The sequence below is a fragment of the Magnolia sinica genome, chromosome 1 (genome assembly GCF_029962835.1).
Source record: "Magnolia sinica isolate HGM2019 chromosome 1, MsV1, whole genome shotgun sequence".
Classification (NCBI taxonomy): Eukaryota; Viridiplantae; Streptophyta; class Magnoliopsida; order Magnoliales; family Magnoliaceae; genus Magnolia; species Magnolia sinica.
Window position 1 is genome coordinate 21,797,534 of NC_080573.1, and position 14,163 is coordinate 21,811,696.

The following is a 14,163-nucleotide window of genomic DNA, read 5'->3' on the forward strand; positions in this document are numbered from 1 at the left end:
ACAGAATTCCATCTAAAAAATATTAAATATCTCCATATGAAATATGGAGAGGTAGAAAACCTAACATAGGATATCTAAAAGTATAGGGATGTCTTGCATATTGCAGAACCCCTGATCCAAAAAGAACTAAGTTAGGACCAAGAGCTATTAAGTGCGCCTTCATATGGTATGCACAAAATAGTAAAACTTATAAACTTCTAAACATAGAGTCTAATACAATAATATAATCAAGAGATGTTGAGTTCTTTGAAAACTCACTGTCCTTGGAACCAAAGGATAATGAAATCCAAACTCCTAATAGAGAACCAGATAGCACAGCTCCACAGATAGTGGAAGCTCCTATTGAACCTCGTAGGAGTTAAAGGACAAGAATAAAGAAGAGTCTAGGAGATGACTATATAGACTCATAATGTGTCATTTTTCATCTTGTAGAAGGAGATAGAGAAAATGTTATAAGAAAAATACCTATAGTAATGACTATAAAAGATGATCCTAAAATATATAAAGAAGTCGTATCCTCTAGAAACTCAGCTTTCTGGAAAGAAGCTATAAACGATGAAATTGAATCCATACTATCAAACCAAACATGGGAACTAGTAAACTTACCTCCAGATTTTAGACCATAGGTTGTAAGTGGGTATTTAGGAAGAAATATCACACTGATGGGACTATCTAAACCTTTAAAGCTCGACTAGTAGTTAAGGGTTTTAGACAAAAAGAAGGGATAGATTACTTTGACACATACTCACCTGTAGCTAGGATAACATCTATTAGGATATTATTTGCGCTTCCATACATCATCATCACATCCACCAAATGGATGTAAAGACCGCATTTTTGAATAGTGACCTCAACGAGGAGGTATACATAGAACAACCTGAAGGATTCGTTCTACCAGGAAATGAAAACAAAGTATGTAGATTAGTCAAATCTTTGTATGGATTAAAACAAACACCAAAACAGTAGCATGAGAAGTTTGATTCCAAAATACTATCTCATCGTTTCATGTATAATGTAACTGACAAATGCATATATTCTAAAGTAGATGGTAATTACATCGTTATTATTTGTTTGTATGCTGATGACATGTTAATAATAAGTAATTAAATAGAAGGTGTGACTGAAACAAAGAGGTTTCTATCTTCCGTATTTAAAATGAAGGATCTTAAACAAGTTGATACCATTCTTGGTATCAAAGTTAAAAAATATTGTAGGGGTTATGCTTTGTGTCAATCTCATTATATTGAGAAGATACTAAACAAGTTTAACCATCTAAATATAAAAGAAGCGAAGACCCCATTTGATCCAAGTATCAAGCTAAAAAAATACTGAAAGAACAGTTGCACAATTAGAATATGTGAGTGCTATAGGGAGTCTTATGTATGCTTGCAATGCACTAGACCTGATATCGCATATGTTATGAGTAAACTTAGTAGGTTTACTAATAACCCCAATATTGAACACTGGAATGCAATAAGTAGAGTCTTTGGTTACTTAAAAGCAACCAAAGACTTAGGACTATTTTATTCAGAGTTTCCTGCCGTATTGGAATGATATACCGATGCGAGCTGGATATCAAGTGCAGGGGACAACAAGTCTACTAGAGGGTGGGTATTCACCCTAGGAGGTGTAGCTGTATCTTGGGGATCCAAGAAACAGACTTGCATAATGCATTCGACAATGAAGTCTGAATTTATAGCCCTGGGTGCAAAAGGCAAAGAAGTTGAGTGGCTAAGGGATCTTTTATTAGAAATTTCTTTCTGTGTAAAGCCTGTATCGGTTGTGTCACTACATTGTGATAGTGAAGCCACATTAGCTAGAGCCTATAGTGACACTTATAATGGTAAGTCTAGACATATTAGTCTTCTACATGATTATGTTAGACAATTGATTGGAGATGGAATCATTGTTATTTCTTATATGAAATCAAGTAATAACCTGGCAAATCCTTTCACTAAACCTCTACCAAGAGAGGTAGTAAAGGCTACATCTAGAGAGATGGGGTTGAAACTCTTCAACCAAAGTTTCACCAGTGATAGTAACCCAACCTAAAGTTAGAAAATCTCTAATTTTGGATTTAATGGGTAAGAACAAGTTACTGATATGTGGAAAGTTTTCAGCACTAAATTATAAAACCCCACCCATAATAGATAAGTATTGAGCGTTACGATAGAAGGTTGAGTCTTAGAACTCTTAATGAAATCCAGTCTATAAGGACAAGTATCTTATAGTAACAAAAACACTGAAAGGATTTCACCTATATGAACGTAGAGGTGGTGTCGTCTCTCATGAGAGTTAGGAGTTTTCTCTCGGAATCGTTCACGAATTAGGATAAGCACATGGCCATTAATTGTACTGAGCAAGATTGTGGGAACTCTAACAAACACATAACGAATATGTGTGTGGTATTTTCGATTCTGTTATCTAGGAATAATTAGTTCAAAGTTGCAGCTACCGGTCATTTCGACAGAGTTCACGAATTAGGATAAGCACATGGCCATTAATTGTGCTGAGCAAGATTGTGGGAACTCTAACAAACACATAACGAATATGTGTGTGGTATTTTCGATTCTGTTATCTAGGAATAATTAGTTCAAAGATCAAGCTAGGCATTGTTGCGAAGTAATATTGAAACACTTTTACTAAGGAAAGTATTAATAATCGAAAGATATACTTTCTTATAATAAAGCTGATTATTCGAAAATACTCGTGTTTGGGATAGCCAGCAGAAAAGGGAATGTTGTATAAAATCAAGTGGGGATTGTTGAAATTTAGTGATTGATTTTGTAAAATATATTTTAATAATAAAATAATACTAGTCATGACTATAAGGACACTTGCTTTCCTCGAACGAAGACGAGCAGACAAGCTGCAGACCTAACGGGCATCGATGAAAAGGGACGAGAAATCATGGCTCGATTCGTATGAAGGACTGTAGAGTATTATCGAACTCATTTACACTACCTAGTCCGTGGACTATGGACCTTGCGTGTTCCAGTCCGTAGCACTGGAACCCCCGCGCGCTCGCTCATGCTCGTACTCGTGCTCGGGCTCAGGCTCGGGCTCGGGCTCGGGCACGGGCACGGGCACAGGCTCGGTCTCGGTCTCGAACTCGGACTCGAACTTGGACTCGAACTCGGACACGGTGCGAGGGCGTGGGCATGGTCATGTGAGGCAGTGTGGCTGTAGAGGCACTAGTGGCACACTTTGCACTTCGCACATCCGCATCGTGTCGTAAAGGGTCACTCCTTCGCGACCTTGAGTGAACCAGAGCGAGTGGGCCTTCGTGTTTGCTGAACGCAGACCCACACCAGGCTCGTCGTATCCAAGAAGCTGTTTGCCTGTAACCTATCAGCATACTCAATTCACTTGAGTAGGGGCAAATAACACTTTAAGGGCAGCATTTTAGACGTGCTTCAACCTGTCCTGATTTCAGATTATTTTACAATTTTTGGTTTCCACATTATACAGAAATACATTAATCTGTATAATTTCCAACACTTTCTTCTCAAAGAAATAGTGTCCCCTGGGACATTTTGGGGTGGCCTACATGATGAACAAACCAGATGTACCGTCCGATCATGGCCATGATCGTGCAATAACCCCAAAACCGGTTGGCTTCGGACGCTAAAACAGGGGATGCGTAATAGGACTTACGCTGTGATGTTGGTGGGGCCCATGATTAGTGTCGGTTGAGAACTCCACATTGTCCATTGCACTCTCCTTGAAAGCCAAATTGGAAATGGCTGGTTTTGGATTAGATTAGGTGTGTCCCACATGGTTTTCTGCTTTGCCGTCCATCTTGCGTTTGAAAGGTGATCTGCCTGTCTCTACATACATGGGACCGAAAGGAAAGCTAGGCGAGGGTTGTGTCCCCTCTCTGGAGAGTATGGAAGGTCCTGATCATCCGAACGAATGATGGGTGGGGCCCACTGGCCAAAAAGGCCAGTCAGCATCCGTCCACTGGACGCTAGCGCGGAAAGAAGACGGGTCAACCGTCTGTTGACCAAATTGGTCGTCTGGTGCAGCACAGGCGCGTGTACCCCATGTACATGCGTTGTACATGCGGGGTCCACTATGATGTACATGTGGAATCTGTTCCGTCCATCCATTTTTTTCACCTCATTTAAGGGGTTGAGACAAAATTTGAAGCACATTCAGATATCAGGTGTGCCCCAAATCAGGATTTTAATGGATGATCTATTCGTTGGCCCACTTTCACAAAGATCCAATGGGTCAAATTTGACGTGTATAGTTAATTTATGGTCATCTGGCCATGTATGAAGTCTTAAGCCAAACTAATGGTGGGAACCCTATGATCTTGCATTCTAGATGATTTTCGAGCCCATTTAACGTGAACGGCATGAATCCCACGATTCTCTGGCATGTAAATCCCTTGATTTTGGTCCCCTAGAATCCGTCCCTTGCCTTGGTGAATTTTGAGCATTAAATCTATGCTTTTGGTACCCTGTTTTAGTCCAAGCTCGTAAATGCACCTTGCATCACAAACACGATTAAAATGGGCCGTTAAACAGTACCATGTTCGTAAATCCAGGAAATAACTGGGGTCTGATATGCAATATTTGACCCTCAACACTGATCGGCTGATTTGGTGGTCAAGGTCATAAGTGTTCCACCCAACTCGAGTTTGAGTACAACTCTAGCAAGTCGGTACTATCTTAATCACACATGTCTCAAACAAGTCATTCGTCAAGACGCATGGTCATGTTTGGTTCAAGTGAACACAAGCAGAATGGCTAACCCGAGTGAACCATTATCCCATAGGTCCCAAGCCAAGCGTCGACCTATTAACCTCTCGTATGTGTTATGATAAATGAATTTAGATCCTCTATTGTTGGGAAGTATTTCCCATTTCCTACATTTTCATTGGGCCATGTCATCACTGATGACATCATTGCAATAGTGTTGATGTCATCAATGATGACATTGCCCAATAAAAATGTGACAAATAGAAAATTCATGTTTCCCAATAGAGGATCCAAACGCATGATAGAAATGGTAAACATGAGATTTTGTATAATCCTCTCTCCATCGTACATGTACCTAGTTTATACATGATGGGAACTGTTCATCTAATGGGCCTTATGATGATGGCTCATGCAATGGAAACTTCACAATTCTAGCAATTAGATTTCTTCATTTGAAACGCCACTGATTGGATGGCTAGGATGATCTGATAGGTTTGGTTTTTAAACCATCATCTAGCCATGGTAAGGGCCATCAAGATGGACAGTCACAATCCACAATTCTCCAAACATCTGAGCATCTTTTTTTATGCCACATGTCTATATGATGTGGACTACGTAGTGAAAACCGCAGTGCCAGCAATGGAACAGTCATTTTCTAGCATCCTGATTATGATTTTGCCTCTGTCGCGATTCAATATCCATCATGTGTCTCATGATATTTACGGGTGTGCCAGAATCAACTATGTGGCTCGATTCCAACCGAACAACTTTGACCTCAAGCATCAAGATAGGCAGATACATCAAACTCGCCCGTATATGACCGAGATCTGAGAAGACTAGTAGCCTATTCAACCACTTGTGAGTTGTTTAAGATAATCAGGCGATTATCAAAAGGTGGGGTTCATCTTCCAATAACGGGTTGTACATTGCCTTCCGTATGAAAGGACTTTCAAATTCAAAGGTAAACAAAAATGAAACACTTACAGTTAACTGCAAGGAGTAACTATAAAGCACCTTTCTGAAAGAAGAACTGCTTGTATTGAAATAGGATTCATCTAGCGGATGAGCATAAACTTGGATTACTATTAAGGATTATAGCTACTGGATTACTGTTACTCCTAATGAAGGATTAGACTACTAGTTATGCATAGGAACGTAAAAGATAGATTATGCTAAGAAACATAAAAAATAATTAATAGGACTATAGTAGGATAGATCTGATTTGGTTGATTTGTTTGATTGGGTTGGTATGAGACATTTTGCTTCGTTGAGCTCCTTCGCTATTCATAAACTTTCTTGAAATAACTATCTAAAGACATCTTCCCATGTCTAACGATTATAGAAACTGCTTTAGCACCAATCTGGCCTTCCAGATTCTTCTTTCCCTTCTTGACACCAATCTTGGTAACCACTTCTCATTTGACCATGTTCCGTCTTCCACTACTTGGTCATATTCTATCTTCGAATGACGTGTATTACCTACCTAACGTCAGCTGTCATTTTCGTAAAATGTGCTCCAAATATCCTCACAAATCTTATGGATGATGTATGCTTTTTGTGCAATGACACATGTCCTTTCCTATTTAGCTCTTCTAGGAATGGTAAAAAGTAGGGTACAATATTGCCCCTCACATCGCTTCGCCTTTATGCAAAAAGGCCAAAGTGAGGGTGATTCGTTGTTCAATACAATAAATACAATCAACTTTTCTTTTTCATGTGTGAGCTTCTTATTGACTCTACTCGACCAAGATAAAAACCGAACGATGATCTTGCTTTTACCCATGGATGTCATGGTGACACACACCAATGTTCTTTTAATGGTCGAATTATGTGAGGAGGCATGATTATCTTTTCATTAATGTGCACATTTTTTACCGATATATACAGATATTTAAAACAATTTTGATTTTCTACTCCTCTTGCTTCCTTTCTTACTCATTTCTTCCTCTTCCAAAACTTTATACTGCTATCATGGCTGCTTCTTCAACTTCTGCTCTTCCAACCTTCCCGTCAGGAAGATTTTATCAGAGAACTAAACACTTTCTCTTCTAAGATCATAAATGATATCATCATTGATACCCCTTGCGATCAAAACAAAACATTCTGTTCACTTGGACTAGCCTTCCATCCTAAAAGTACTCACCAAGAAATTCCAACAATAGATCAATTCTTCATAGGCTGTCCAAGTAAAAAACTATTACTTTAATCTAATCTTCTGAATCCTGTGAATGCCTTTAAAGCTTTAAGATCCTGGCTGAGACCAATGAAAGGATTGACAAAATAGCGTAGTCTAACAACATGGAAATATATGAAAATAAGTTGGCATTTATGAATGTATTAGGCTTTCTTTTCGAATTTCCAGCATATACTTCCCTCCTGACTACAGTTTCGATGTTCTGGAGCCAATTAACCAACACGTTCTACTTCGGATGTGGTCTTATGAGTCCAACAGACATGGATGTTTATGTTTCGCCAATTTTCTTCCTTTTGGCAATGGAATCTACCTAAGTTTCGTCCAAGACGACAATTATTACTTCATCCTTCCAGACAAAAATGAAAGAGCTTACTCCAACTTTATGCTCATTCAGTAAAAGAATCATGCTGAAGTTAGTGATCAGGAACACACAGCATTCCTATTTATGTATATATGTCATTATTTATTCTGCGTAAATGTCGTACAAATCACAAAAGAGTATTCATCTGGCCAAGGCGCTAGCTCAAGGATGACAACTGGCTTTTGCTCCGTTTGAACTCGATTATTTGTATTGCGACATGTATGAAGCAATAACCAAAGTTTTTACCATAGTAAAGGACTTCTATGGCTTCTCTAAATGTGGCCTTATGAATATTTTCATTCTTTTACTTGCAAACTTACTACTTAATGTCTTTATTTTTTCTTCGATCAGTGTAATATCCTTATCCCAAGATCATTTCACTACAAGAAAATAGGCCTTTAGCTACATTTTTTTAGCCTCAATTGAAAAAATGGAGGCTAAATGTGTTTTTTAGCCTCAGTTGTTAAGGAACTAAGGCTAAAAGTTCATTTTTCACCTCAGTTGCTAAGGAACTGAGGCTAAAAGTCTACTTTTTAGCCTCCATTGCATAGGAACCGAGGCGAAAAGTCTACTTTTTAGCCTCAGTTGCATAAGAACCGAGGCCAAAGCCTAATTTTTAGCCTCAATTGCATAGGAACCGAGGCCAAAGCCTAATTTTTAGCCTCAGTTGCATAGGAACCGAGGCCAAAAGCCTAATTTTTAGCCTCAGTTGCATAGGAACCGAGGCCAAAAGCCTACTTTTTAGCCTCAGTTGCATAGGAACCGAGGCGAAAAGCCTGATTTTTAGCCTCTGTTGCATAGGAACCGAGGCCAAATGTCTACTTTTTAGCCTCAGTTTCATAGGAACTGAGGCTAAAAGTCTACTTTTTAGCCTCAGTTACATAGGAACCAAGGCGAAAATTCTACTTTTAAGTTTCAGTTGCATAGGAACCGAGGCTAAAAGTCTACTTTTAAGCCTCAATTGCATAGGAACCGAGGCGAAAAGTCCACTTTTTAGCATCAGTTGCATAGGAACTGAGGCGAAAAGTCTACTTTTTAGCCTTAGTTGCATAGGAACTGAGGCCAAAGCCTAATTTTTAGCCTCAGTTGCATAGGAACCGAGGCCAAAAGCCTAATTTTTAGCCTCAGTTGCATAGGTACCGAGGCCAAAAGCCTACTTTTTAGCCTCAGTTGTATAGGAACCGAGGCGAAAAGTCTACTTTTTAGCCTCAGTTACATAGGAACCGAGGTGAAAAGTCTACTTTTTAGCCTCAGTTGCATAGGAACCGAGGCCAAAAGTCTACTTTTTAGCCTCAGTTACATGGGAACCAAGGCTAAAAGTCTAATTTTTAGCCTCAGTTGCATAGGAACCGAGGCTAAAAGTCTAATATTTTGCCTCGGTTAGTAAGTAATGGAGGTTAAAGGTTTAATTTTTAGCCTCAGTTGCATAGGAACTGAGGCTAAAAGTTTTGCAAGGGCCCACATCTATTCAGAATGGAGGATGGCTAGCTTAATTTAAACGGATCTCAAATGTTTTTTTTTTCCCATCCAAACCGTTGATAATGTTAAGCAGAAATGGATGAAGGGAAAATTCAAAGATTCGCTTGATCCAAAATGGATGGGCGGTTTGGATAAAACATGTACATCATGGTGGGCCCGACAAAGCCGCTGATAGGACCAACCATCTCGGACGCAGATTAGCGACTGACAGGTTGAATAGCCAGACTCACTACTGGAGTGACCTCACCAATTTTCGTGGGCCCCACCATGATGCATGCTTTAGGATAAGACATCCAAAGAATGAGTTAAATCCAAAGCTCCGGTGGACCCTACCATAAAAAACAATGGGGACAGTGACGCCCACCATTAAAAACTTCTAAAGGCCACGAAAGTCTTCAATCAAGATGATATTTGTGTTTTAGCTTCTTTCATGTCTTTTTTAACTCTTGAACAGGTTGGATTTCAAATAAAAATCATGGTGGGCCTTGGGATAGTTTCAACGGTGGGAATCACTCTCCCCACTGTTTTCTGTGGTGGGGTCCACTACAGCTTTTTATCTACCTCATTCTTTGGCTCATGCTATAAAATGGTATCTAAAAATGGATGGACAGTGTGGATACAACACATACATCATGGTGGGCCCCACAGAACTTGGTTACGTCACTTCAGTAGCAAGTCTCGCTGCTCAACGTAGCTAATCCGTGTCCGTCCATATTGAATATATGTGGTCTATCTACACCGTCCATCCGTTTTTCCTGAAATTTACGCCCATAAAGGCCCCTACATCACACGTTTTCCACCATTTCCCCTCTTTCACTCTCTTTCGCCATTGTAGCTCTGAAACGAAGTTTCGAAGCGAAGAACAGAGAATCCATCTACAAAATGAAGCTTCGAGAGGCGAGGATTCGGAATCCTACCCCTCAAATTCTCGGTACGTGAAGCAAAAATCTTCTCTATTACTCTTTTATTCCGCGAGAATCTACGAAGTCCGCCCATTTCCCCCCTCTTTAGCTATAAGATCATTTTTGGAAGTGAACGATTAGATTTCGCATGCATTTTCTCTGATCTTCATTCAATGGTTGAAGTGAAGAACAGAGAATCCGATCCGCAAAACAAAGCTTCGATAGGTGAGCATTCGATTTCCTACCCTCAAATTGTCGGGTACGTGAAGCGAAAATCTTCTCTATTACTCTTTTATTCTGCGAAAACCTTCGTGTTTCTCCGATATTTAGGTTTTTCCCGGACGATGACGGCCTTTTGAGCATTTCCCATCATGGAGGGCATTTCCCCCCTTTTCGGATGTGATTGTCGATTCGTTCTTGATGATTCTCCTAGTGTGTATGGGATAGACATGTTGTAATCTTATTATAGCAATGATCAAGGAAAAATGATTTCTCATCATTCTGTTTTTTTGCTTGATTTGATGCTTGGATGTGATTTTAGCTAGTTATTTCACCGTCTTGCTATTTTTTTTCTTGATTTAATTTTCAGCGCTAAAAAGTGTTGCATATTAGTTGTTATCTTTGCTTGTTTCGGATTAGAAAATTGTAGTAGCAGTTTGTTGTTTCATTTCCCTTTTTTTGTTTCATTTTTGTTGAAATATTGTGTGATGAAATCTGTTATAGATATCTGATCTTTTGCTGATTTTGAAAGAAAGATAAATTAGTAGATCAGTTCCACTTTTATGCAAATGAGCTTAATTATGATGTATTCACGGCTTCCAAATGACATTCTGTAATTTTTTTAAAATTTTATTATTATTTATTATTTTTTTAATTTCTACTTTTAAACTTAGAATGCATGTTTTTTCAATCGGTTTGGATGGTCTCTTGAGTACTGATCCTAGCCCTCAATTTCATCAAGAAACAAAAAAAACAGTTCCCAGGTATAAGACGAACTTTAAGTCTTTTTATTTATTGCATGAATCCTAGGAGTGTAGCGTATCTGTTAGTTGAGATGAAAATGCTTGATCGGTGCCACAGTTTCTATTCGAGCATATTGGGATGTTTTGAAATCGACCAAAAATTAACACTTCAATGAAAAATGGAGGAAATTAGGGAATTCTATTTTTATTTCTATTTTTTCTTTTTGGAAAGGTAAGATTAGTTTGATGATTTTCCTTTAAGATGAGTACTTAGTTTTTTAATTCTCAATATCTTTTTTTGTCCTTATCTCTTCACATGCATTCTAACAAAAAGACTAGGGCAAGGATTTGGGTTTAAGAGAGGGCTTGGGATGAGGAATTTCCAGATCTTCAACTCTTTGACCAGACAAATGGAGCTTTTCAAGCCTAAAATCCCTGGAAAAGTAGGTATGTATGTCTGTGGCATCAGCCCCTACGATTTCAGCCATCTAGGTCATGCTCGCTCTACGTAACTTTCGATGTCCTGTATAGGTTCATGTGCTTGTTTTCATTCTACGTAACTTTCGATGTCATGAATTATACTAGTTTGTGAGATGGGAGAGTCACTCGTTGAAATACAGGGTACTATGGCCAATTGTGAAATCAGGGATATTTCTCAGCCTTTGCAAGTGGGTTCTGTCGGGCAGGTGCATGCTTTATATTCTATTTAACTTTTTTTTCTTTTCTTTTTCTTTTTAATTCCTGTTTAGGTTGGCTGTAGGAAGGAGCATGGGCAACCCGATGTTTCCATGAATCATCCACATGATGTGGGACTTGATCGTTTTCCCCAATACCCTCCAAAAGGCTATGATTTTTTTATTGCATTTTGTGAAGAAGATTTGATTGAGAAGAAGATTGATTTTCTAGTAAACTGTGTCAGTTACCCACTAAAATCATTAATAGCATTTTCGTTATGTATGTCATATACAATCGAGAGGGTCAAAATAAGGTCTTTAATGTATAAGTGGCTATAGGATGAAGGAATGGCAAGATCAGTGTTGGCTGGCTTTGAGTAGAATCCTTGCCTATTCAGATACGACATTTATATTGCATTTTGTGAATTGTCACCAAAGGGTCCTGAGGTTTGAGAAAAGTTCAAGAAAGAATGATCTTTAGATTAAGCATTGTCTTTTGCTTGAAAGAGGAAAAAAAAAGTCGTCCCTTTCATGAGAAACGAAAATGTATGAAAGCCCAAAAAAGAAAATGAAAAAAAAAAAAAAAACTATATTCAATACCTTTGAAAACCATGACCAATGAAATGTGACTCTTGAATCTTGATAATTTGAGTTAAAAAAATCAAGCTTTTCTATGGTTGATCACATTTTGATGCAACTTGGTTATCAAGGCAATGGTTAGTCACATTTTGATACAGTTTGGTTATCTGGAGCATAAATGTGTGCACGCATGGAATCAATTTCAAAATTCTGGATATCTTCTTCTTCTTCTTCTTTTTCCATTTTGGCCATCTCTAGACTATTTTTTTTTTTTTTTTTAATGTGAATAGTAACTCAGTTACTGAAAAATGTAGATCTTTAGCATTGATTAGAGAAGTGCTTATATTTTTTAACAAAACCAGATGGTTATTGGTCTTGTACTTTAATCTATGTCTTGTTATTGATTGCATTTTCTTTGTTATGTTTTGCTTTGTTTTACCATTGAAAGTAACTGAATATTTCTTGTACCCTGGTCTTTAGACTTACACAGAGTATTGGAATGCTATCCAGCACATTTTTTAGGAGTACTCAGAAGGAAGATATTGTAGTTCCTATGGTAAGAATAGTTTTAGGTATTGTTGTTGCATACTTCTTAAATGCTTTTGAATTGTGTTCAAAATTCTTTTCCAGCAGGATTATTGCTATATTTATGTTGAATGAAAGTAAATTGACTGGATAATCATTTAGGGGTGGTTATGGGCCAGGTTTGGGCCATGTCAAGGTCAGCCAGAATCTAACCTATTTACTAATTGAGCCAAAATCAGACTTCACATACATTATTTTAATGCAAGCCGAGGATAAACATCTTATGCTAGAAGTAAGATTCATTTTTCTCTACTTGTTACTTTATTAAAAGCATGCCACTATTTTTCTCTACAGTCCAATCTGTTGATATGATGGACTCCCTGTAGATGGGAGATGCACCAAAAATTTGCCAAATTGGAGGATCCTAACAATTATTCTTAAGAGCAGTAACAATCCATCTTCCGAGATTTGTTTTGGGAGATGAGTGTTTGATGATGCAGGCTGAGGTGTATCATTCGTACATGGAAGTGTTACGTGCATATGAGATTTTTAATGCAGATGGAGATATGTGGAGGAAGCAAAGAAAGACTGCAAGCTTGGAGTTCGCATCAAAGAACTTGAGAGATTCCAGTACTCTTGTATTCAGAGACTATGCCCTCAAGCTATCAACTATCTTATGCCAAGCTTTTATACAAAACCAACAAGTAGGCGTGCAGGTCTTTCTCATCTACCCAAGAAACACTCTCTTCTAATGCATGCATATCTGTATTGATGCATGTGGATGTGCGTGTCTTTCTAAAGAGTAATGATCACATGAATCTCATCACATTCAACTCATAGTACGTTGTACTTTTCTTTCCCCTCAATGTGTCATGTGTGTAGGATGTCCAGGTAGTGCAAAAAGGTGGGCCCAATCAGGATGAGCACTTGGCCTGAAAATTGAACAGGTCGACTCAGCGAGGAGGGCGACAACCAATGATCTGACCCAACATACAGCTGTTGCCCAATTGATGTGTGGATACACCTGTTTTTCATGGTGGAATCCACATTTTGCAAGAAAGAATTGGATGTTCTACGCATGTGCAATTGTAACGACCTTGGAATTTTTGTGCCAATCTTTCCTTAAGTAGTTGTTTTTGGGGTAATTAGCGCTTTACTCGATTGCTTGTGAAATTCGCATCAATCACTTTAAATTGTATCTGCATGGCTCTAAACGTGTAGATTAGTGAGCGCTACGTTACTCTGAAATCTGGGATCCATCGCTAAATCCAGTTGTTCTGGGGAATTTTTGGAAGATCTGGATCGGACCTGGACCGCGCGTCGAAAGTCCGATGGCGATGATCTTAGGCTGTTGCGGTCACCGAGTTGGGCTTGATCTTCACCTCGAAAATCAAGTCGATCCGATGTTCTGGGTCGATTTGATTGAGTTCGGAGTGAAGAGTGTGAGAACGGTTGGAATTTATTATGTTTTTATTGAAATCTGAGTCTGCTTCCGCGACGATTTTAAGCTATCGGACCGTTGGATTCGACCCAATTTCACCCTCCGATCGGGATAGTTGGCCCAGGCATATCCTAGTGCTTGTGGACTGATCGAGATTCGTGACCGTTGAATTGAGTGTGGTCTCCCACGTTGATCTAAAGAGCCGGTCGGTATGAAAACTCAGCCTGACCTAGATCCATGGTCAGTGAGCTTAAGTCCGACCTTTCGTGGTTATAGGCCCACCAGAAGTGCTTCGTTGGATCGAGAAAGGCTTACTTTGGTTATAACCTAAGTATAC

The 14,163-nt window shown here is 38.8% G+C and overlaps 1 protein-coding gene across 8 annotated transcripts; it reads left to right on the plus strand.

Annotated features, from left to right (window-relative positions):
* Nucleotides 1–10,510: 10,510 nt before the first annotated feature.
* LOC131242773 (cytochrome P450 704B1-like) lies at nt 10,511–13,467 on the plus strand. 8 transcript variants are annotated; one of them, XR_009169721.1, is made up of 4 exons: nt 10,917–11,138; nt 11,228–11,293; nt 12,341–12,416; nt 12,944–13,222. XR_009169721.1 is itself a non-coding variant. In XM_058241644.1 (3 exons), exons 1-3 carry the CDS (start codon nt 10,979–10,981, stop codon nt 13,319–13,321), a joined length of 288 nt encoding a protein of 95 aa, XP_058097627.1. In that variant the 5' UTR covers nt 10,921–10,978; the 3' UTR covers nt 13,322–13,467. The 8 variants fall into 8 exon arrangements, 1 of the variants encoding a protein (XP_058097627.1); XR_009169726.1 differs by lacking the exon at nt 12,341–12,416; XR_009169717.1 differs by having other exon boundaries at nt 10,917–11,054; nt 12,341–13,222.
* The last annotated feature ends 696 nt before the right edge of the window (nt 13,468–14,163 follow it).